A 21,898-nucleotide genomic window follows, 5' to 3' on the forward strand; every position below is an offset into this window, starting at 1 on the left:
TTAATTTAGTTTAAAAAATAAATTTCGTCCCACGTTTTTATTTCATCAAAAGTTACGTTTGAAGATAGTTTTTGCAACAAGAACTTAATTCATAATCTGACAGCGACAGGAAAGTCTATAAAAGTGCATAATTTGTAAATTAAAAAGAAAAGGTTTGATGACTATCGCCTAGCTCCTATAATGAAGTATAATCAATAAATGATACGGATAAACTGGTAGCTTTACATACAGAACAAATCCACGGTGAACGGCTAGTCTTTATAAATGTACCTTGGACAGCCGCCCACGCTATCATCAGATCAGCCTGAATGAGCAGCAGATGACAGTTGTAAACGATTTTTTTAATATTTTACCGCTGACATGGCGGCCAGGGCGGGCTTTTGACGCCAAATTAACTTATCGACTTATCTAAATCACGTTTGTTTTATGTGGATAAGCCACTGTTGTTAACGCTCCCGTAGCATGGCTTGCGTCGCCGTTTTATCGCGCCGATAAACTATTGCTGTTTCGCTTTTAATTATGACGTGAAACGGGACAGCGATGGTATTTCGCGCGATATAATCTTAATGTTATGTAATGCAATGCTTAAGCCAAGACTTTGCGGTGAAGGATGCCACGGCAGAATTTCAAAAAGAAACTCCATCTCTTTCCTAAGTTGTTTAAGATACGACTATCAAATACATATATTCATATATAGTATATTGCACGGTTTAAAAAAATATAGTTTTTTCCTGCCATGCCTCATGCCATTTGATTTTCTTCTCACTAGATTTTAAATGTCAATAAAAGGAATGGATGGGAAACTTGGGATCCATCTTTTAGGCATTGGGCTAGCAGCCTGTCAATCACATAGTTGAATCTAAGTAAAAAGATTGAATCTTTTTATTTAGATTCAAAAGATTATATAAAATAGCATTATCGAAGGTAAGGCTTATCCATATTATGATGAGCGGTGCGCGGTCAATCACGGGGTCTCTATCAAACGAATCTATCACATACAATTTTCTAGTTCGTTGTTTACAACTTTACCACTTATGTCGTAAACTTTCATTTCTGTTTATAATTTATGTATAGAAACATTGTTGTTGTAAGTCGATTAATCAGAAATCTATATTATTAAGTAGGTATGGCATTTAATCAATTATATTTCCTTAGGTTATTCCTACTTCATAGAATCAAAATATTTGCAGTCCGTTTCGTTTGAAACTTGTGAGAACCATTTCTTTAAATGTTTGAATACAAACAAAAGATTTGCTCATGTAACTAGAATATACTGTATTGGGAGGGTGATGCTGAAACAAAAACCATCAATGTAAAATAAAAGATTGTGTATTTATAATTTTTAATACAATACAAATAATAGTACGATAGCTCTAAAATTATTGAAGAAAACGCGTTTAAATTTGAACAATTATTTGTTTCAATTAATAAAGTACTCAGCATTTCCGATAAACTTTTTAAAAAAATGTTCCTATATTATTCCGATTTCTATGGCCAATGCCTATATTTATACTCAATTCTATATTTACTCAATCCTAATTGGACATCACTCGTCGTGAATTTTATAAGGGCTCATGTAAGGGCACCACATTTGCTCGATCTTGCGGGCCTCCTGAGACATCTTGTTTTCGGGCAGGTCCTCGGGCTCCAGGACCTTCAAAGCGTAGGGCTTGGAGAACTTCATATCTGCGTAATCCACGCCATGCTTCCTCCAGAAAGTTTTGTAACCGGTTCCTGAGTGAACATAGAGGTAAATTAAATAAAAATATTATAGAAATATAAAAAATAAATATTAATTAATTATTTAATCTATATGCGCGGTTATCTTTACGAGGTACCACTTACGTTAAATAATTTTCCCGTGGTCAACAAATTACTGGCCTATGCTTGAGGTCGGATATTCAATTGTGTTCTTTTAAAATTTAATCATAATCGGCCCAACTGTTTAGCCGTAAAAGACATAGACAGACAGACTTTCGCATTTACGTATGGATAATATGGATGGATTACTACGAGGTACCTTCCATGCTGCTCTAGTTGTGATGGATCCCTTAGGTCTGGTAGACCTTCAGCTCTCCTTTTCCCAGAATAGTCAGGGGACAATTCTGGACAATTATATAGGGATATAGCGGCAGGCCGCTACTGACTTCTACTCTGATTGGGGAAAATACGATCTTCACTTATCCAATAACAAAACGAAAACTCAAAGTATTAAAAAAAAACCCATAAGATAAAAAAGGAAACATTTTTAAACCCGACCTTTTAGGTCATTCCCAACATTAGAGAAAACTTTTATCAGTTTCTTTAGGGTACTTTAGGGGCTTGACCTTTCGCCGGGAGGTTCCCAATTTGAACAAGTACTTACTATCGTAATTATCGATGACGTCAGGTCGGTAGGTGCCCACGGTGTAGAACCGCAGCTTCTTCACCGCTTCCTCATATTCTTCACATCGGCATCTGTCCATGTTCACTTAAAAAACTTTTGTGTAATTAATATTGCAACATTTTGGCATTGACAGATTTGACGGCATTTCTATTTTTTTTAATATTTTAGTTTTTATTATAAAATCTGATTTGAGGTTGCATTCTGTAATGTAAAGTACATACATACATACATAAAATCACGCCTCTTTCCCGGAGGGGTAGGCAGAGACTACCTCTTTCCACTTGCCACGATCTCTGCATACTTCCTTCGCTTCATCCACATTCATAACTAAATGTAAAATGATGAAGATATTTTTTTCTCTTACAAAATCCACAAGAGATGAGTTATCTACCTTATCTTTATAAAACCAACCAATCATTCGTTAGGTAAAAAAGGCCTCCAATATTAAAAGGGTTGTAAAGTAGCCACCACCAGCTGAGCAAACCGACAAAAAATAGCTAGTTATAAATATAATTACTCACTTACACTGTCCGTAACGAAATTTCGCATAAAAAAGGGCTATAAAAAGAGATTAAATGTGAATCTATACAACGAACAGAAGCGCTAAGAATTTGATGCTGCGCGCGCGCATTTTCGCGGCGTTGTAAAATCCGTCACAAGTTGTAAAAGGCGTAATAACTTACACGATATACGGCCGATATGCGCGAACAAAAAAAAATTAAGGTCCAGGCAGTTTCACGGAGAAAGGTTCCGTATGGGGAAAACTTTTAGTTTCTCCGTAAATATTCACAATCACAGAAAGTTCGTTTCTCATCATGCCCTTGCCGGGATTCGAACCCGGTACCTCTGGTGTCACAGACAAACGCTGCGCCCTAATAGGCCGAGATAAGAAGCCGTCAAAATAGTTAATTTTATCCGTAGTCAAACATTGACTACTTCTTTGAACATCAAGGGGATTGCACGCGGGCGCAGCTGTGGTCAAGAGCCAGTTGATTATATTTAAGTGGTTTTAAAACGAACTTACAGGATTTTCTTTAACGCTAGGGATCCCTAAATAATACGTTTACGACCCTCGGATTGTAAAGTTGGGAGCGTATTAGCGATATGGCTATCCGAACGAGCAATCCATGTTTTTAAGACCGTTCCACGAACGATACACAATATAAATACTACGAGACGGGTGCTTTAGTGGTAGGTTAGGTTGTAGTTACACGACAAAGTTAAAATGTTCTTAGAAAATCCGTAAACTTCATGATAGATTAAAAAAAGGTGATTACGAATATACGAGCAGTTTTTTTGGAGCCGATGTTCAGAAAAGTTAAACAGTGAATCATAACTTAAGATGTGTGTGTACTCCTACTAAGACTTCCATATACGTATCTACCTTTTATTTTATGAATTAGGATAACCTACGGCAAAATTTACGAACGAAGTTTTTATAATTGTAAGCTTGACACTAAAATGTAATAAACAAATTAATAAAAATAATATTACAGGTACGCCTCGCAACAAAACATAAAGGTATAAAATATGTATTTATCCATAAAAATGCTTAAATTCTTTGTACTTACTATGAAAGAAATAGTTATCTATAGTTACGGATAATCCTGATGTCACCTTTTATGTTATGTTGAATTTTAATTAAGTAATACATTAGATTTTTTGCACAACATGCACTAATAAAACATAAGAAGAAATTGCAATTTAAGTTAGTTTAGAAAAAAATAGAACAAAAAGAAAAAGTAAAAAAAAAAAAGATTTTCGTAAAATAAAGGCATTTATTTTAATTTTATTAGTTTTTTTGTAATTTTATTCTATATCAAAGAAAGTTGTAAGAAAAAAAATCAATAAATGAATGCGACAAAAGCCTTCAAAGAGAGACACGTTCCATTTAGTATTAGACTATGATTGACATTTTATTCCTAGAACGTTCATGTGCCAGCGCATTTGTGCTCTCTCTTACAGTCATAATGGCATTCCGCTTTCCACACGAGACATCGACCCTTCATATCCACATTTTAGAGTTTAATTTTACTGAGCAAGTGGCTCTAGGATGCTGACTGAAAGAGCAATCGTAAAGCAAAGTAATTTGCATGAACAGAAACGGCGGCGGACTCACAATAGCCGTGAAATCGTAGTGTTGGGAGCGGCGGATCCCACTGAAGAAACGTAATAAAAACAAATTGCGACGAACAAATTAGAACGCTAATTTTATAGCATTAAGGCAATAAATCGGTCGCCATTTGACGATTGTTTTATTACTTTATAATTGACAACGGTAACGGTAGCCGTTAACTGAAGTTCAATAAGGGATTTGTTTTATGACAGTACGGGATTGGATGCCAATTGTGATTGGAATTGCGGGAAATTGATTTTAGTGATTACAGTTACCTCTTTTTCGTAGTAGGTTTACATTAATAATGGCGATTGGTTAATTAACTCTTTATTGAACTATAAAAGAGATAATTACTGAAAGAAAGTACAAAAGGCCTTTTCGTACTTCAATCTCATCTAGGCAACGTTTTATGGTCAAAGATCTTATACGAGTTGCCCAAGTAACAGGTTTCTAATGAATAAAAATAATAATAATTAAGTCCTTAAAATTCAATGCTGACATTTTTATGTTCATAGATAAGTAAACCAATTTTAATATCTCATTATTCTTCAATCAAGCAAAAGAACAATAAATTGTACTATCTTAAGGATCTTTTTGATCACTTAAAATAAAAGTAATACAGAAATACAACTTCATATATCTTAAGGCGATATGAAGGATACTCTGGAATACAGTGGATTCCAGAGTATCGCGTCCATCTTAATTTTAAAATAAGCCAATGTTTTATTTTGCCCGAATAAAATTCATCTTCAGTTGTTCAATTGTTTCTGTTTTACTATTTAATTACTATTACTATTCTTCTTGATAGGTATAATAGAATTGAAACAGATAAACTTAAAATTATAAGTATATAATTATCGTGGAAAGAGGTAGTCTCTGCCTACCCCTCCGGGAAAGAGGCGTGATTTTATGTATGTATGTATAATTATCATGTTTGTAGGTACGAAAAACCATAAAGAGATTTCCATACTCCTTCTGTGTTTACCATATTTTAATACGCAGGTAGTCAAGTAAAATTATTTGAAAATTTGGCAATCAAATAAATATTAGCTCTGAATGGGGGCAGGTGGAAAACGTCCGTTGCTAAAATAATGTGTTTATTTCGATTGAGCCAGCCGTAGTAATCAGTGAAGGACTGTCAACTTCTGTAAAAATGGATGGCTTTGTTCATTTGTGGACACGGTGATATGAAGTGCGCAGGCGGTTTTTTCGAAATGTAAATCCATTGAAATAACGGTAACTAATATAAGAACCATGTTACGAGTGTTTACAATTAGTGAAGTTGTTACAAGACTATCATGAAGCATGTTGGAAAAATTCCAAAACTATGTCACACTAAAATTACTTAATGTAGATATCATTATTTAAGGAATTATAAAATAAATAAAATTAATTGATTTTATTTTCATTGTAGAACTATAAATAATTAAGCTTTCCAACATACATCGCAATACTAAAGACTACAAAATCAGCTTGCATGGAAATGACTAAAGAAGAATTAAAAAAAAAAAAAACTTTAATCAAACTTAAGTAAATTACCCTTTATTTCGCCATAAAAATACGAGATATATACAAAATAGGCAGATAAAAGGCGATGTTAACGCACTGACAACTCTCCCAGACAAAAGAAGCATGAAAGCGAGTGAATTAATACATACTACACGCCATATAAGACCTATCTTTTGTCCCCAGGTCAAGCGGGCGTCAACCAACTAGGAGGCGTGTTTGTGAACGGTCGGCCCCTTCCCGACGTTGTTCGCAAAAGGATTGTTGAGCTGGCTATAATGGGAGTCAGGCCTTGCGACATCAGCAGACAACTCTTGGTCTCCCACGGCTGCGTGTCCAAGATACTCACGAGGTTCTACGAGACTGGCTCTATCAGGCCCGGGTCTATTGGTGGCAGTAAAACTAAGGTAGGATCTTCATTGCTAGTATATTTTGCTTGTCCCTTGTATTGTCAAACTCGAGCTCAGCAAAATCTAGATCTAAGCGCTGACCATCATAGGAAGTTAGGTTGGTGGCATTACCATCTACATCTCTATCTTATGCATAATTACTTCACTGCAGAGGTGCACTGCGTCTAGATTGGGTAAGTCAGGGCTTCTCACAAACCGACTTTGCTTATTGTTCAAATTTTTAAGTTGATTATGTTATCTTTGTTTACGACTTTTCCTGAAACGTTTAGGAGAAGTAGAATCTTATTTAATTTTACTGCCACTTTAGAAGAATATTAAGATTACAATAAATAGCAAATCATTTCAATTAATGTCTTAGTAAAAAAATAAAAATCTTTAAAGCCATAACATATCATTAAAATTACTTAGGTACTAAAAAAACCTGTGCAATCTTAAGAATTTTTAATTTCAGTCAGTACCTACCCGAGATACTGCACCTACCACCTTTTGATAGAAGTAAAAAATCTGACATGACATGGAAGAAAGAAAGAAAATAAACTCCCAAACATAACATATATTCCACGGAGCGTCGAATCGCGCAGGTCACGCGGCGGCAGCCGATCACAGTAATTATAAACTATAAAATGTCTGCGCCAGCGCTTTCGGCTTCTTGAGGTGGCGTTTCGTCACGCCGTGGCTGTAGTGATTGCCGGGTCTGAGAGGGTTCTGTATGTTCATAATCAATTTTCTTATGAATATAATATTTCTTCTTTATCCTCTTTCAGTTTATAACCAATCTAGTATTCTCACGGTCTTTTTCATCTGCAGATTTTTTGCTAGTTTTAGAGATCTTGAGATGATTTTTAATTTAATCGGTTCGTCGTATTTGGCGACAGCCCCTGTTAATTTTATCTATGCTCAATCACTTTATAGAACATTTTTTAAGTGATTGAATGATTTTTTTACAAATTTCAATCAGATAGATAAAAATATATTTTTATGAAGACTTCAAAAAATATTACTTTGTTCGTTTTAATGAAGTTTGATTTAGTGCTTTTACAATTTTCATTTGATATACATAGTTAACGAAACATCAAAATTTAATATATTTACTTAATTAATGTTGAATCTCACCTTAGCCACCACCGCACCAATATGACGGAGATCGAACGATTTTATGTTTTCTTCATCCCCAAATTTAAGTAATAATTCCTTTTCCTTATTCTCTTCAACACCAAAACGTTTCATACCGTTATCCATACCTAAAGTTGAACCCAAGTACGAACCCAGGGCCCCAGTAACCGCTTCGACCTCACCAATTCGACCCGCCAATAAAACCACTGGTGCCACAAACGGATGCCGACGCATTGATTACAACAAAATACCTCCGAATCACCGAAAACTTTTATTGAAGCTGTTATGGGAACACATAATTGGCCACTAATCAACTCGAATAATCGTCCCACTCGATTGCTCGCTATAATCGATATGGGTGCTATGGATTTGACAGTGATATCACTTTGAAACGGAACTCCTTACGTAAGGTTCTGCAGTGGTCTATTTGAACAATTCCCACGATTTCTATTGTAATTATGACAATTTAATAATTGTTATTTAAATCTAGAATCGTAGAATTGATTTGTATGCAAATTTAAAAATCAATTAATTCTAAAATTAAAAAGGATATTTGAAAACATAGCATTGATTTTTTTATTAAATTTATATTGCACTTTTAAGTACCTAATATATTTAGATATAAAAGCAGTTTAAAATAATAAATGTATATACTAAGCCCACCCTAAGGCGCCTCGGAGGTGAGGATGTAGTATCTCCTGGTATAATTCTCTAGGGGAAATATTGTGGCATTGACATCGTGATCATAATTTTCAACTTTTTTACGTGCCTCACAATTATCTAATAAAATAAAATCTCGCAAACATACCAATGGCAAAATTTATAGTTATTGCGCCAAGAACCTTTGCTTATATGTTATGTATGTGAAGTGTATATCGTGTTCCATTTAATTAAAGGTAAGCGTTAGTCGTTGTGTAAATTTGATTAGGTTATTTGGAGACCTTCGTTTCAGAATGTTGCAATCAAAAAGACTCACGCACATTATTGTAAACCCAGTAAGATTTTATTATTGAGTTTTACAATTCGTGAAATGTGTCTTGTTTCCGTAGGAATTGTCGCAAAATCTCTTGGTTACTTATTCCCCTACATATCTATGGCTACTCGTACGGTGAGGTACATATTGAACGTTTGTCTTTGAAGCATCACAGCAAAGGAAATCATTAGAAATACACACAAAGGAATTATTCACGAACTTTATCAAGGTATATCTCTTGTACTAAAAAGCGGTAGTAGATGTCGATATCTGCGGTCTTAAGTCACTGTCACTGTCATTGAAACTTAATTGCCGCCTTTTTAGCTGTCCGGCGAGCAGTAATGTTTTATTGTAACCAATGATTAAATTCGTTTGTGATTACCAAGACTAAGAGTTTTAATTGCTAGCTCCCACAGTAGATATAAATGTGGGCGTTATTTAGGGATACATTGTAGCCTATTTTGCAAATAAATCTATTTCTATTCCCTCTCTCTCTCATAATCTTATGTCTACCATATATTGTATAGGTAGAAAGAGTAAGATAATATTCCTGGTCAAAATTAGTGAAAACACCCTCAGGAGGCACCTTGAATTGGCAGATCCAATGTTAAAAACGATTATCACCATATTTGTCTTTTTAATATGCAAAAAGGCAGACGTTTCGTTTTACGAATAAAGATAACTAATTAAAAATCATTTGTGATTTCGCACGGTGCTTTGCGGTGGGAGAGATCATGAAAATAATGGCAATTTTGTAGGATACGAATAGGCGGGATATTTTTAAATGTTTAATTACCAACGGCGGCGCCTAAAAATACTACAGAGAGGATAAAATAAGATAAAATTTACTTCTTAGAAAGTGATTAAATAATCAAGCACGCCTATATAAGGTGGCTTTTTGAATAACTAGCAAAATTTTGTGAAAAATGTTACATGATATCTATATTTCTTTTAAGCGAGTAGCTAAAACTCAGTAAATTCAACTCATTCAGCTAAACGAGTCTTGTGATGAACGAGTCATCACAACTAGCTAGCTGTCTACCCCATAAGGGATTTGTCTAGGTGTAAACACATAACTCATACATATAGTAGATAGAGCCAACGATCTAGAAAACACTTAAAACCCACGTTCAGCAATCCATCCTCAGTCGCCTTTTACGACATCCATGTGAAAGATGAGTGGTTCTATTCTTAAGTGCCGACAAACTACACGGTATGGCAAAACTATGGGCAACATATTAAAACATCTCAAAGCAAAGTGAAGCGAACTGAATTTTATATAATAACAAAACCACGTCTAATGGGAAGTGTGGGAACACACGGAAAGACATAACATACTACTATAGCATATAGTAAATTTTTATACAGAGTGTTGAATATGCGTACGGTAACCAAGAAAAATGTTTCAATAATTTAAAAAAATATATTTTAGTTAAGTAGGTACTTACTCCTATTTAGCATCGAATTGTAACTTATTTCTTCATAATAATTTAACTTTCCCGAATTCGAAAATATCAGCTCATATAGGTATTTGTTTGCAGGGGTATCTTCTAGATAGGTAGACGACATACCTACATACCTAATGTATTTTTCATTTATTTCGATATGGGTAAGACCAACAAAAGTTTTAAAAAAATTGCAAAATAACATAATTTTTGATTTTTCTAATGTTTACAGTATTTATTATTTATTTGTTTACTTTTTGGAAAGCTTTTGAACTTGGTATTCTTCGTTTAGGCGATGGACTTGTTACCACTCATTGTCTTTAAATATTAATTCCAGCAGTATCCTGTATGTGACTCATACATATTTCTCTTATTGAGAAGGTATACAGCGCAGCTGTTTGAACTCAAAATAAATGATAGTATTTCTGTTATTAATATTGAAGTCTATTTTAATTAATTTTATGTTAAAATAAACTTCAACTTAGATTTTGACCACACTGTATATTTACCGTTCTTTGTAGCGGGTTAGCGAAAAACCTATAAAACGTTCCTTTACACGCGTTCGGCAATCAAATCGATAAGACACGCTTTTTCTAAAATAATAGTCGATCACTTCAGAAGCATTTATTTTTAATTTCGACCGGTTTGGCTTCCATTTTGTTATAATTGATGTTGTATAGTGTATGTAGGTTCTACTTTTCCATTTGGTTAAAACTGCTTTTAGGCACGAATGTTTTTGGTTGATTTTAAATTCACCACAGAGTTTTCCATCCAGAAATAATTGTTTTTATGATAACATTAGATTTAAGATCATTTTTTATTAAATTTTTACCTACTTTATAGGAGATAGCTTTGCCACCAGACTTTGATTAGTATATGGGAGGTGGCCCAGGTCTCTCATAAGCCGTGTGTATACTGTAAATGTAACGTACTCTGCACCTGTAAACGTAACTTATAGACGACTTTAAAGTTGTCAGTTTAATCCACGATTTGGTTAATGAGACAGAAAAATACTGTTTTAAATGTTTACTATTTACTAAAGGAATAAAAATTGACTCTGTTAGAAATTATAAAGGTTTTATGGTATCTATTTATTGACTATTTTCGTAGTTATTACATTAGTTTGAATACTAATCGATGCTGTTACGGTGAGGGAAAACATCGTGACGAAACCTGCACATTCAGGCAACTGGATGTGTAACCATGGATCCATTACGGGTTAGGTTTGCCTGCAAAGGTTGTGGAGGTCAGACAGAAGTCGCTTCGTGTAAAAAACCTGACTCACCCAATCTACTACCCATGGTTAAAGGCATACCTCGAGTTTATCTTAAGAGAGGTGAGGATGCAACCGGGACTAAAGGCAGGAGGAAGAGAATATACTAGGATTATCGCTTGGAAATGTCAAAATACCTAATTCATTTTTTAATTAAATCTGAACATAGAAGCTACAAAACTCAACAAAAACCCAGGATAATTTGAAATAAGGAAATCTAAATAATATCATATACCTTTAATGAAATGAAATGAAATGAAATGAAATGAAATATTGGTGTAAGAAAAATATGTGATCTTACATGTTCCGCCAGAAGTATGGCATGTAAATATTGTTTTGTAATAAATAAATTAATTTCAAAATTAATAATTTAAAAATTAGTAATTATACAATTTAAAATTTAAAATTAAAATAATCATCAATGGAATAAAAACAATGAAAAATTAAAAATTCATGCAGTCTATTCTTAAATTTATTAATTGGCAAAGACTTGTATGAGTCCGGTAGTTTATACATATACCTTTATATTTAGTTTTCTGTAAAGTAAAATCTGAATTTATTATACCAGTATTGCCAACAACAAATTCTAATTTCCTCGCGGTAAATCAAGGCACAACCCAATGACCATAAATCGAGAATTTTCACAGATATTATTTGCATGCTCCAATACTATCTCCGGATTTTACAGCTCAAATAGGGACGGGTATGGTGTAAGAAAATATATATCGATTAATTGTATCGACTTTGTAAAATAGTAGCCAAAATTTATTTTTATAGGTCAGTTAATAACATGATGTATTGCATATATTTTTATTTAAATATTTTGACGTAGCTTCTCATAATAATGAAAGCCTTTGTCATAATGTAATCATATTTCAATTGAAATAGCTAGTGATATTTTAAGTAGTGTATTATACTTTATAACTTAAAAAAATTATAACACTGTACGAAGTTGGAATCAAAAAGTACAAACTACTTTAGTTACACCAATTCATTATTTATTTTTGAACGTGGGCTTTAATATTTGCCATTCGTATTATACTTGACCCTTTTGATTTCTTGTACAAGATTTCATGTTCCAAAATCAAAGGACAGTATCTGTAAAATTGATCATGAATTTTGTTTTTCTTATTAAACCCATAATATAAAATTATATCGATACTTATTTCAATAATTGAATTGAGTTGTGTCGATATATTTTGTCCAAGTCCTAGTCTCAAGTTATAGCCTTTATGATCGATGGCCAGCGTTTATGGCCTAATGACCATAATTAGTGGGCACAGAGCCCACCGCCCTTTATGAGGGGCGGCCCACTATTGACCACTTTCACACCGAATTTTATTATAATTTAGCACTGTTTTGTATTTGTTTGCGCGCCTGATTGTTGGCACGAGATCGCCAAGAATTTTTCTTGTCCTGTAGGATTATTGTGGATTAGGATGAGGATTATATTCCATCCATCCATCCATATATGTCTGTATCCCTCGCGGGGTAGACAGAGCCAGCAGTCTTGAAAGACTGTCAGGCCACGTTCAGCTGTTAGGCTTAATGATAGAATTGAGGTCCAAATAGTGACAGGTTACTAGCTCATCGCTTAAAAGAATCCCAAGTTTATAAGCCTGTCCCTTAGTCGTCTTTTACGACATCCATGGGAAAGAGATAGAGTGGTTCTATTATTTTTTATATTGGTGCCGGAAACCACATGGTTTCTTCTGGTTTACCGGGGTATCGGTACAGTGGTCAACTAGAAACAAAAATATAAATATTTTGAAACCGTTTATTTTTAATTATTAAAAAATCGAAAATAAAAGCGTTCATGTTTTTAAAAGTTTACTTCTAGAAAATGAACTATTTTATTAGATTAGTTATTCATATAGACGAGTCGTTTCCTGCGAACTATCTGAGTTGCGAACTCAGATAAACGACTCATCTGTATCGACTCATCTAAGGGACATAATCTCGACAAAATATAACTTAGATCGATAGATAAATTAAACTTTGAAAATGTATGGTCAAGTGTTTCATTGCAATTGTTAGGGAAAAACTTGTTCCGTTTAACATGAAATGCGATTTCTCTGAACAATTACTATAAAATATCTTTAGTTTCGCCTTGTGCTGTATGACAACCTTGCAAAGTTGCAATATAAGCCACGAAATATCCTTTACAATTTTGCTTTCAAAAGGTATTATGACCAATTAGTAACGTTGCGGGTACTTGCGAACTGGCTTGAACAATTTTAAGGCTTTATTTCAGGGAACGAAGGCGTAAACCGTTGTTGAGGGCGTAAAATATGTAAAGCTTGAACCGTTAATGTAGAACTCATATACATATATAGAATTAATAACTGTATATTGCATAGGGATATATGTTTCTGCATTCAGTTCTAAACAGCCTTCCTTTCTTTCCAACTCCATCTATACGACTTTTAATTTTTGAGTGCAATTAATCTTAATTTGCGTGATCGATCGTAATGCTTACCTTTGCTGCAGTGAAGTTTGTTCCGCCGCTTTTTCTACACATGCGCTTTGGAAGCGATAGTAGTTATACCTAATAAGATTTAAGTGATGTAGTGAAAATAAATCTATTCTATTCATTAAAACTTTACAAACTACACTTGTACACTATATCTACAATAAATTACCCATTTACTTTTCTTGAGGATTCTAATATTAAAGATCTTCTCTATATGAAACATATAAGAAGAAGAAGAAAAATTAACAGTAATATGGTATCTTTATCGTAATTTAATCTGAGTCGATTCGATTACCCATCGGTCAAATGTTGTTTACAATTATATAAATAAAGGTCACCGTACATGCTACCCAATTAAATGCCATCGTGATATGTTTAATGTCACCCTAATGTTCACTCGCCTAGTGATGTTTATTATTATTTAGAGGGTTATTGGGGTGACGATTTTATCAATATTGAGTTTTTTTTTTATTATATTCATAAAATAGTACCTCAAATTTTAGTCAATCTAATACAATCGATATTTAACAATCAAGTATACAGAATCTCTTAATTGTCGATAAAACGTTGTTACAACGACATCGATAAAATGTGGTAAGCTCATCACTACGAAATGTTGAAACAAGAAATTTACCTGAGAGGACATTTGTGCGTCATATCTTCAATGTATATCTCTAAATTATTTGCAACTATGGAATTTTGTTTTTAATTTCAATCTCTTTTCATCTGGAAATGAACTTATTATATGTTTAACTATCATGAATTTTTTTTTGTAAACCGATTTCATTGGACTGTATAAATTTGTCCAGAGTAAATACTTCCGTATGAAATCCTAGAAAGCAATGAGGTAAACCTTGTTATATTCCAAAAAATGTTTGCCAATTTTTCAAAAGCAGTCTATTTGTTTTTGAGTTAATTGACCTATAAAATTGGCGTTCTGGCAGCTTAATGCCTACAAAAATTATGTGATACACCGGTTGTTAGTGCTTTTGTCTAACAGCAAGAATGCAGCTTTTAAAGAAAAACAGAACTAATTCAGATAACTTTTATATAAAATGACATGAATTTAAATTGCATAATAAATGAGTATTTATTGAAAAACCAGATAGCCATCGTTGGGTCGGCATGCATGACATGCTAAATCCACATTAACAACTCTGTGAAACAGGAACGCTGTAAAATAGAATATTCTATGTTGGTAATACCATGTTCATGTCATTTTATTGCGCAGGCAACACCGCCGAATGTTTGTTTTTTAATCAACTACGTGTTGGCCAATGCTTTTTAATTATAAGCACTTGCTCTAAACGGTTTAATCTATGGTGTTTAGGGGCTATCAAATGGCTTGTTTTTATGAAAAGATCGTAACTTGATATTTAACGTAATTATTATATCTGTTTTCACCTACTTTTGCGTTGTAAAATTATTGTGTAACTAGCATTTGCCCGCGGTTTCACTTACGTATATAGATAGTAGTTTTTACCCTGTGAGAAAATAACAATTTTTGAAATAAGAAGTCCTTTTTAATACCTATTATACACTTTTGAATTTTTGATAATATTTGGAATTCTGTTACTATTAAGTATCTACATATTTCATGTAGCATTAACTATGGTTATAATGATTTGACTGTGATGGATTGGGTTATAAAATTAAATTAAATTACTGAAGTGAGCGTGAATCACTTCAACCCCCATTTGATTAAGTATAAAATAATAAATCATTACAATATTGAAAGAAGTTGGCATTGACGCGTTCTGATGAACTGACGATTGGTCATAATGAAAATTATTGACAAACTAATTAAAACTACATATCTTAAATATCTAATCTTTTTATAAACGTCAACCTTTATTATCTTAAAACCAAAAAAGATACTGCTCTATTTTGAAATTTAAAAAAAAAACAGTATTTAGAAATCGAATGCCAGTATTCGAAATTTAAAATACGAATAATTAGTTGTGCTCGACACAATCGGGGGACGCATCGTAGCAATTTGTATTTGTAATGGTGCGATTGGTCAACTCGGGTCATGGGAGCCGCGCGCACCTGTCAACCGCTGTCAACCTATCGCCGGCCTTATCTGGAAGGTCTAATAACCCGCAATATTTAGGGATGAGGATGATTACGATTCGAATTTTTTTTTAAATGTACGTGTTTGTTGTCTCAATGATAATTGAATTTCGATTATTTTAGAAATAAAAAGAAAACCGCTTGTGCTTATAAATTCTATATACGGCAATCGGATTATACAGAAAGAGAATTTAAGATGACCCATTTGTTTCTTATAAGTATAATTACTAATTTTGTAAAAGTTTGAGAAATAATTTCCATATTAACCCTGTAAGAAATAGATCCACTACCTACCTACATACGGCATGTTAAAATTGCAGACTGAATTTTTTGCTTCTTTTCTTTTTAAAGTGCGCGCGATAATGGCATTTCTTCGACATTTTAAATCAAAAAAAACCCAGAGGCATGATTTTTAATTCTCTGAAAAGTCAATACCTATCTTTATTTTTTATATAATTAGATATCCATCGATACATATCTGAACCTACCACAAACGTTTATAATGTACAATATACCCCGCATTTAGCATCGATTGTGTTGCAAAACATTCGATCAAGCATATTTTCTTAAGTTTATGGCTTTATTACGCTAATCCCTAACTTGTGGAGCTGCCAATAAATACGGATAGTGCACAATACTGGATGCAGCAAGAAAATATATATATGGCTACACTACACGGAGCTAAATAACAAGAAGTGATGATCCCACGAAAGTTCGCTGCTCGATAAAAAATATTTTTACATGAATAAAGCAACAAACGTGATTATATAATCACGTCTTTATACATTACGGGGTAGAGAAAGCCAACAGTCTGGAAATGCCACGGTTAGCTATATGGCTTAATAATGTTATTGAAGTCGATGAGAAGTTTGTTTTATTTTTATTAGGTACTATTAGTTTATAAAATAGCAAGTTGGAACTATTGAAAAGATTTCCCTAAATTAAGCAAACATACATAATTGACACAAATGGTATAAAAAAAACTCCATAAAATACTTACCTTAGCTTATTGGGCAAATTAGAAACTTCATAGTCGAAACGCATTTTTTTTTCTTTATACAAAATATTATCACTTCCACAACTTTAACTCAACGTCGGCAGCAATCGAGAGATAAAACGGACGTATCGACAATAATTTCCAATATGTTTTACGGAGCAGCTTTACGGTATTAAGAGGCGCGTAATAATATTGACAGGGTAATCCAGGTGCCGCTATAAAGCGGGTTATCGTCGCAAATCCCGATTAACTTGTGAAAATCCAGTGGTGTGATGAATGTTCGCAACGTCGATTATCTACTACGGGTTTTCAAATTGGGAATGCCAAATCTACAGAAACAGAGTGCCGTGTGGTTTTCGGCACTTTAGAATTCTCATTCTTATACTCCATCTTTTCCCCGTAGATTTTGTTAAGGAGCAGATTCATTTAGTGTAATTTTATGCTTTTTTGCTTTATTCTGATTTGGTACTTATCGAAGAAAATATAATAAAAATACCTATAGGTAATACATGATCTGATAACCAATTATTTCTCTTCCCACGTAAAAATACAACCAACCAATTAAATTCTACCAATTTAAAAGCATTTTATGTACCAGCTGTTTCTCTTCTCACGCAAATTGACAAAAGAAAGACTTAAAAAGCTTGGGGTTCCGACCAATGGGCCCTAAGTTCCTCTACTGAAAACTTGCGATACTAGCGAACTAGATAACGCCATGAGACATGGTGATAGAACACAAAACGATGATAAGGAAATAAGTCGTTCTATACTTAACGCCAAATAATAATTCTTTCATAGTCAATTTGTTAAAAAGTTAATGATATAACACAAAAACTTAAAACGCGATCGTTTTCATTGCGAATAGCTCTGTATAGGTCAACTGAGTGATCTTAACATTTTTCATCTAGCTTTAATGACCTATTTCCGATCAAAACGAGTATAATCAGTGAGCATAAAAACCCTAATTACTTTGTTGAAGGGACGGCCGCATCCTGTAGTTTTGCAAAAATCTCGTCTCCGACCTTGAACACTCAGCCTTCCGGATGACGGCCTTTTAACTCCTGAGTCGAAAGGAAAAGTGAATTGGAAGGATTCTGACATGGATAAAAGCGAATGAGATGGAAATGTAACAGATTTTCTGCTCGATGAGATAGTTTTTTATTTAAATTCGCTTCAGTTAGGCGAGGAGTAAAACTTTGCCAAATATTTTCGCAGCTTGTGAAATGTTGGGTATGTTCTGTTTAAGATAAAATCGCAAAAACATAGAAATGGAGTGTATTAGGGTAATCATTTTCTCAATAATTCACAAGGTTAATGAGCAAACACCGGTTTTATGAATAGGTTTAGCTGCCTAAGTTCCTGTTTTTAAATAATATGAAATTAAGCCAATTACTGACTGATGAAAATTACAAAATGTCTCCAATTCAAATCCAACCCAATTTTTATTCGATACCATTCCACTAGTTATAAGAATTTTACATTACACAACAACGCCCATAAAAGGAGCGTGCAAAATTAATGAAATGAAGTAGGAAGTGTATTGCGAAGCGTGCTTAGCTTAGATCATTAGGCTAGGTGTATGATGTAGCACTTATGTCTTCCATCACAAGAAAACATTAGGATTTCTTACGTGTCTCAATGAAAGATGTGTTCAAACTGTTGCAAGGAGATCATGTGATTGCTTTCCTTGATAGTCTATCAAGTGGAACATGCAAAGTTATAAAAGACTTTTTTCTTTATAATCAATTGATTAATATTTTTCTTTAATTTTCTTCTTTAACTTTTCCTTATTTGAAGACACCACTGAGAACGGATGAGACTTCTCATGAGATTTTTAAACTGAAAACATGTTAGAAACTGTTCTTGGTATGTTTTAGCGTTGGTTCTCATTTAGTGTTTAATCGATCACCTTACGAGCATAAATAGTCATCAAGTCCATTTTTAGACGTAATGATCATGTTTTGGTGCATTTATTATAGCGAAAAAAAAACATGTCAACTCCTAGGCAGCCACCGTTGCACCTGCGTAGCCCATTAACTTAATATTAACTGTAGAAACGTCATCTCTTCCTCACTCGAATTAATATCGAATCAATCCGTCATTATGGCAACGGGTCTCACGCCCCAGCAAATTATCTTTCACCCCATCAGGAAGGTGGAAAGTCTAATAGAAATCGGTAATAAGAAACGCTAATCGTGCACGCGTTTGTGGACAGTTAGCGCCATCTTGCGGCATCTCGCGTAGCGGCGCGCGCAAAAACCGATATTGGATGTGTCAGGCTATGATTGATGCGCGCGCGCAGCAAAAAGCGTCGCACGGGCACGGTGAACGGAACGCATCGGCGAGCCGCGGCCGTGACGCGGGAATGTCTCGCTACTGTATTACCAACGTTTTATTCGTATTTCACCTCGTTATAATGTGAATTCGATCAGTTTTTACTCGTTTAAATTTATAAATACTTAATATTTAAAAGACATTAATGCGAATTGTAGATAGTTATCGCTGAGAACGGACGCGCGGTAGGCTTAACTGGTGGCTGCGTACAGCACAATACTCTTGTTTTTACTAGTATTGATTACTGAGCTGACGATTTATAGCAGTATTGTGTACCCAAAATATCTGGATTGAGATTATCTTCTTGCTTTACTTCAATCTATGCAAATTGTACGGAAAATTATCCCTAAAAAATAAAAGTTTAGCACTAATATTATATAACAAACTAATCATAAATATTTCCTGCACCAATTCGTAGATTCGATTTCGACTTCTCACAAATCTAAAAAGTTACATTTTCAACCGTAGCAATTTGGAGAGTGTTAAAATACAAAAAGATGTATTTTTTTGCGATTCGATCCGTAAGCATCTGTTTGATATAATCAATGAGCTACTAAACAATTATCATGGCCTGAGGTTAGAAATCCATTACAGATAATCAATTTTTTTCCCACCCAACCTAGCTTCCTCACGCATGTGTGGTTTTAAAAATAATTACAGGACTTGTAAGTATTCTGTCAGAGTTAATGTGTAAATAGTAGCCTTTGGGATAAGGTGTATTCAGGAACCCTTACCACGCATAAGGCGTCAATTTTAACAGGAACATATAATTACGCCATTAGACGTTCAATCGATATCCTATTGATCGTGACGGTCAATTTTAGCGCCATCTTCCTTTTTTTTCGTTATCGCTCTTTGGCGAAGGAAATAGTTCTTTAGGTCCGTTTTATTTTTAATTCGTGGGTGCATCAAAGTAAGCGGAACTATAATTATTTTTGATGCGTTAAGAATAGATTCTGTCATAATATTTTCAAGCAATATTTCACGGATTACGAATTATGTTGGGTTAGAATTTGCACTTTTTGTGCGTTTTTTATAATGTTTTTTTTTTTTGTGTTCATAAGATATCTTATGTTTTACTGGGTGCCAAGAGTATTTTTTTGATAATAAGAATTACGTTTTTATTATAATTTTGTAGAAATCTTTGAACAGATCTATGTATGTATGTACAATGTACATACGTATACAGGATGTTTATAGGATTCAAATATTTTGCTAATATACCGTTAATTTTTGATTTGTACAGATTTGAATTTTATTCAATTTTTAAAGATGTCCAACTGGCCAGTCTGGTATCAAAAAGTCTTTACCTCACTTTATTTTTTTTTTTCTTACGCTGTGCTGCTACTAGAAAATAAACCACCAATTAATACGCAAACGATCGTCTTTTTTCAATTTCAATGTTCATACGTCGACACTTACAGACCTAATGAATTTTAACAGTACATTGTTCAAACAAACATGAGTATGTTGTAGGCACTTTTTATTGCCCTCTATCTGTTCTGTATCGTCGTAATGAAAGTCCATGAGAACGGTCACCTGTGCCGAGTAATGACTTGTTTAGCCCCGCGGCTTTCCTCATTAGTTCCAATTCGAGTGCTTCGTATCTGATTCTCCACTGTTTCATCAAATTTTCAATGGTTTCTGTGTATTGCGGCTCGGCTTTGCCGCGCTAGTAGTTTTGATATCAATGTGTAAACAAATAGTAACTTCGATATTGGTAATTGCACTTACAGTCAATTTTTTTACAGTTTCACCCGCGGTAATCTTAAATATTTGAGTTTATAATGAATAAGGAAATAATGAAAAATATCAATATTTTTTTTTTATATTATTATATGATTTGATAATAAATTGTCAGTTGGAAATTCCATGTGGGGAACCTGGGGAACTCAAATGAGTTGATGAACAAAATGTGGCTTAATAAAGCATTATGTAATCAATTCCCAGAATTGCTTGAGAAGAAATAAGGTGCATGCCTTGTCGTGCAGTTCCTCATGCAACAATACAGTTGTGTAATTAAAAAAAAAACAAATATATTTGAAACAATAAATTGAAAAAAATAATAGTGTCAGTTTAAATTAATTTAAATAGAAATGTTAGAACCTTATTTCTTTCCTGAATGTGGGTAAAATTTTAATCCTAAAAAAAATATATTATTAAGGTGTTTCGCTGAATTGTTTTGTGACATAAAATCATGTTATGTAACTGGCAACAGAAAGTCAAAACGACATCATGTATCTTCACAATTAATTTCATCTTGTTCACTTAAGCAATTGTCATCTTAAAACGTTCACTGCTGAAATTGTCTTTCCTTAGCGAAAACGAACAATTTCAGCCTCTGTAGCATGGCGCGTACGACGGGGGTTTTATCGCGCGAAAAACTGTCGCTGTCCCTTTTCACATCATATTAAAAAGCGAAACGGCTACAGTTTTTCGCGCGATATAAAAGGTGTAGAGAGTGCTATGCAACGGGGAATGCAGAAAGGCACTGATTTTTTTTTATCAATTTCACTCTTATCTTTTCCAGCAAGTCGCAACCCCTACTGTGGTGAAGAAGATTCTCCGTCTCAAGCAAGAGAACCCGGGTATGTTCGCGTGGGAGATCAGGGAGAGGCTGCTCAGCGCGAGGGTCTGCGAACCGCACTCCATACCCTCGGTGTCTTCAGTCAACAGGATCCTGAGGAACAGCGGCCTGGCCTGGAGTGATGAGGAACCTAGGAGTGGACATGGTAATTAGAGCTTGAACTTTGGTTTTATCAATTACTAGACGTTGTACCCGACTTTGTCCGCCTTATT

At 34.0% G+C, this 21,898-nt stretch overlaps 2 protein-coding genes across 2 annotated transcripts in view; one reads left to right on the plus strand and one right to left on the minus strand.

Moving 5' to 3' along the window:
* LOC106131958 (chitin deacetylase 8) overlaps positions 1 to 21,898 on the minus strand; it is a 235,805-nt gene that overhangs the window by 67,248 nt on the left and 146,659 nt on the right. The window lies entirely within an intron of this gene.
* LOC106135272 (paired box pox-neuro protein) overlaps positions 1 to 21,898 on the plus strand; it is a 45,058-nt gene that overhangs the window by 19,856 nt on the left and 3,304 nt on the right. The window contains exons 3-4 of the mRNA XM_013335521.2: positions 6,195 to 6,415; positions 21,630 to 21,831. Of these exons, the coding sequence (XP_013190975.1) occupies positions 6,195 to 6,415; positions 21,630 to 21,831 (423 nt within the window). The remainder of the gene's footprint in view (positions 1 to 6,194; positions 6,416 to 21,629; positions 21,832 to 21,898) is intronic.

Source organism: Amyelois transitella, chromosome 26 (assembly GCF_032362555.1).
Source record: "Amyelois transitella isolate CPQ chromosome 26, ilAmyTran1.1, whole genome shotgun sequence".
In the NCBI taxonomy this organism is placed as follows: Eukaryota; Metazoa; Arthropoda; class Insecta; order Lepidoptera; family Pyralidae; genus Amyelois; species Amyelois transitella.